Source organism: Trichosurus vulpecula, chromosome 3, assembly GCF_011100635.1.
Source record: "Trichosurus vulpecula isolate mTriVul1 chromosome 3, mTriVul1.pri, whole genome shotgun sequence".
Classification (NCBI taxonomy): domain Eukaryota; kingdom Metazoa; phylum Chordata; class Mammalia; order Diprotodontia; family Phalangeridae; genus Trichosurus; species Trichosurus vulpecula.
The window spans coordinates 260,032,388-260,034,920 of NC_050575.1; the positions used below are offsets into that span (position 1 = coordinate 260,032,388).

At 40.8% G+C, this 2,533-nt stretch overlaps 1 protein-coding gene across 1 annotated transcript; it reads left to right on the top strand.

Moving 5' to 3' along the window:
- The first annotated feature begins 1,236 nt into the window (after window positions 1-1,236).
- LOC118843528 (cyclin-G1-like) lies at window positions 1,237-2,275 on the top strand. Its single transcript, XM_036751199.1, has one exon. The coding sequence runs from the start codon at window positions 1,320-1,322 to the stop codon at window positions 2,205-2,207; it is 888 nt and encodes a 295-aa protein (XP_036607094.1). The 5' UTR covers window positions 1,237-1,319; the 3' UTR covers window positions 2,208-2,275.
- The last annotated feature ends 258 nt before the right edge of the window (window positions 2,276-2,533 follow it).

The window sequence follows — 2,533 nt, forward strand, 5'->3', positions numbered from 1 at the left end:
CAAATTCCAGAGCTCCCAGATCAAGGAGAAAATACTGCAAGCAGTCAGAAAGAAACAATTTGAGTACTGTGGAAACACAATCAGGATAATACAAGATCCAGCAGCTTCTACATTAAGGGATTGAAGGCTTGGAATAGGATATTCCAGAGGTCAATAGAGCTAGGATTAAAAGCAAGAATCACCTACCCAGCAAAACTGAGTATCATGCTCCAAGGCAAAATATGGATTTTCAATAAAATAGAGGACCTACAAGCTTTCTCAGTGAAAAGACCAGAGCTGAATAGAAAATTTGACTTTAAAACACAAGAATCAAGAGAAGCATGAAAAGGTAAACAAGAAAGAGAAATCATAAGGGACTTACTAAAGTTGAACTGTTTTGTTTACATTCCTACATGAAAAGATGATGTGTATAATTCATGAAACCTCAGTATTAGGGTAGCTGAAGGGAATATACATACATACATACATACATACATACATACATACACACACGGGGGGCACAGGGTGAGTTGAATATGAAGGGATGATATCTAAAAAAAATCAAATTAAGGAATGAGAGAGGAATATATTGAGAGAGGGAGAAAGGGAGAGATAGAATGGGGTAAATTATCTTGCATAAAAGTGGCAAGAAAAAGCAGTTCTGTAGGAAGGGAAGAGGGGGCAGATGAGGGGGAATGAGTGAATCTTGCTCTCATAGGATTTGACCTGAGGAGGGAATACCATACACACTCAATTGGTATCTTACCCCACAGGAAAGAAGGAGGAAGGAGATAAAAAAGGGGGTATGATAGAAGGGAGGGCAGATAGGGGGAGGAGGTAATCAAAAGCAAACACTTTCTAAAAAGGACAGGGTCAAGGGAGAAAATTGAATAAACGGGGATAGGATAGGAATGAGCAAAATATAGTTAGTCTTTCACAACGTAAGTATTGTGGAAGGGTTTTGCATTATGATATACATGTGGCCTATATTGAATTGCTTTCCTTCTTAGGGAGGGTGGTGGGGAGGGAAGAGGGGAGAGAACTCAAAGTTTTAAAAGCAGATGTTCAAAAAAAAAGTTTTTGCGTGCAACTAGGAAATAAGATGGGGCATAGAAATCTATCTTGCGAGCGCTCCGCGGCCTGGGACTGGTATCATTCTCAGCTCGCTGGAGCCGCTGCCCCATAAACCCCCTCCATCATCTCCCCCCGGGCCCCTCTCCTCTCCCTTATATAGTACCCGCATTGTCCGGGACGTTTGGACTAATTTTTCAGGGTGAGGAGAGGACAGGCCCCGGGGGGTAGGCTTGCTACTGAGGAAGAGCCGCTGCGAGGAGCTCAAGATGATAGAGGCACTGGTAACAACTGAAGCTCAGAAACTGCTGCACCAGCTGAATGTCCTGTTGGAACAGGAGTCCAGATGTCAGCCAAAGGTCTGTGGCTTGAGACTAATTGAATCTGCTCATGATAATGGCCTTCGGATGACGGCAAGACTGAGGGACTTCGAAGTGAAAGACCTTCTTAGCCTAACTCAGTTCTTTGGTTTTGACATGGAGACTTTTTCTCTAGCTGTGAATTTACTGGACAGATTTCTATCCAAAATGAAGGTACAGCCCAAACATCTTGGATGTGTGGGATTAAGTTGCTTCTATCTGGCTGTGAAATTGACAGAAGAAGAGAGAAATGTCCCATTAGCCACTGATTTGATACGAATAAGCCAATACAAATTCACAGTTTCTGACCTGATGAGAATGGAAAAGATTGTGTTAGAGAAGGTGTGTTGGAAAGTCAAAGCTACTACTGCCTTTCAGTTTCTACAGCTCTATTATTCACTCATTCATGAAAACTTACCATTTGAAAGGAGAAAGAACCTAAGTTTTGAAAGACTGGAAGCTCAGCTTAAGGCATGCCACTGTAGGATTATGTTTTCTAAAGCAAAGCCTTCTGTATTGGCATTGTCTATAATTGCACTGGAGATTCAAGCACAGAAATTTATAGAATTGACAGAAGGAATAGAATGTCTTCAGAAACATTCCAAGATAAATTGCAGAGATCTGACCTCCTGGCAGGAACTTGTAGCAAAGTGCCTAACTGAATACTCATCAAACAAGTGTTCTAAACCAAATGTTCAGAAGTTGAAATGGATTGTGTCTGGACGTACCGCATGTCAATTGAAGCATAGTTATTACAAAATCGCTCATCTTCCAACAATCCCTGAAACTGGGTCTTAATAGGATTCTTGTGGTGAAGAAATTCCACTATTTTGAAGGCTAATTTCACCTCAGAACTGTGGACTCCAATATTAGAACGGATTTAAGCTGTGAAGCCTGAAACATAGCAACTAGGTTAGCACTGATGTTTTCAGACTTGTGAGGAAAACAGGCTATAGTTGGAAATTGGTTATGTGTGCTGCAGTTGGAAAAGTGTTCAAGACTAAATTATGATCTTTTTTGAAGCATGTTTATAAAAACTAAAACTCAAATGTGAAACCCTAATGTAGAATAAGGATGGGAGACTGTACTGTGAACTGACAGTTAATATTGATCCAATCTTGTAG

Excerpts from the sequence above, each read along its gene's own strand:
- LOC118843528 (XM_036751199.1), top strand. The coding sequence starts at position 1,320 with ATGATAGAGGCACTGGTAACAACTGAAGCTCAGAAACTGCTGCACCAG.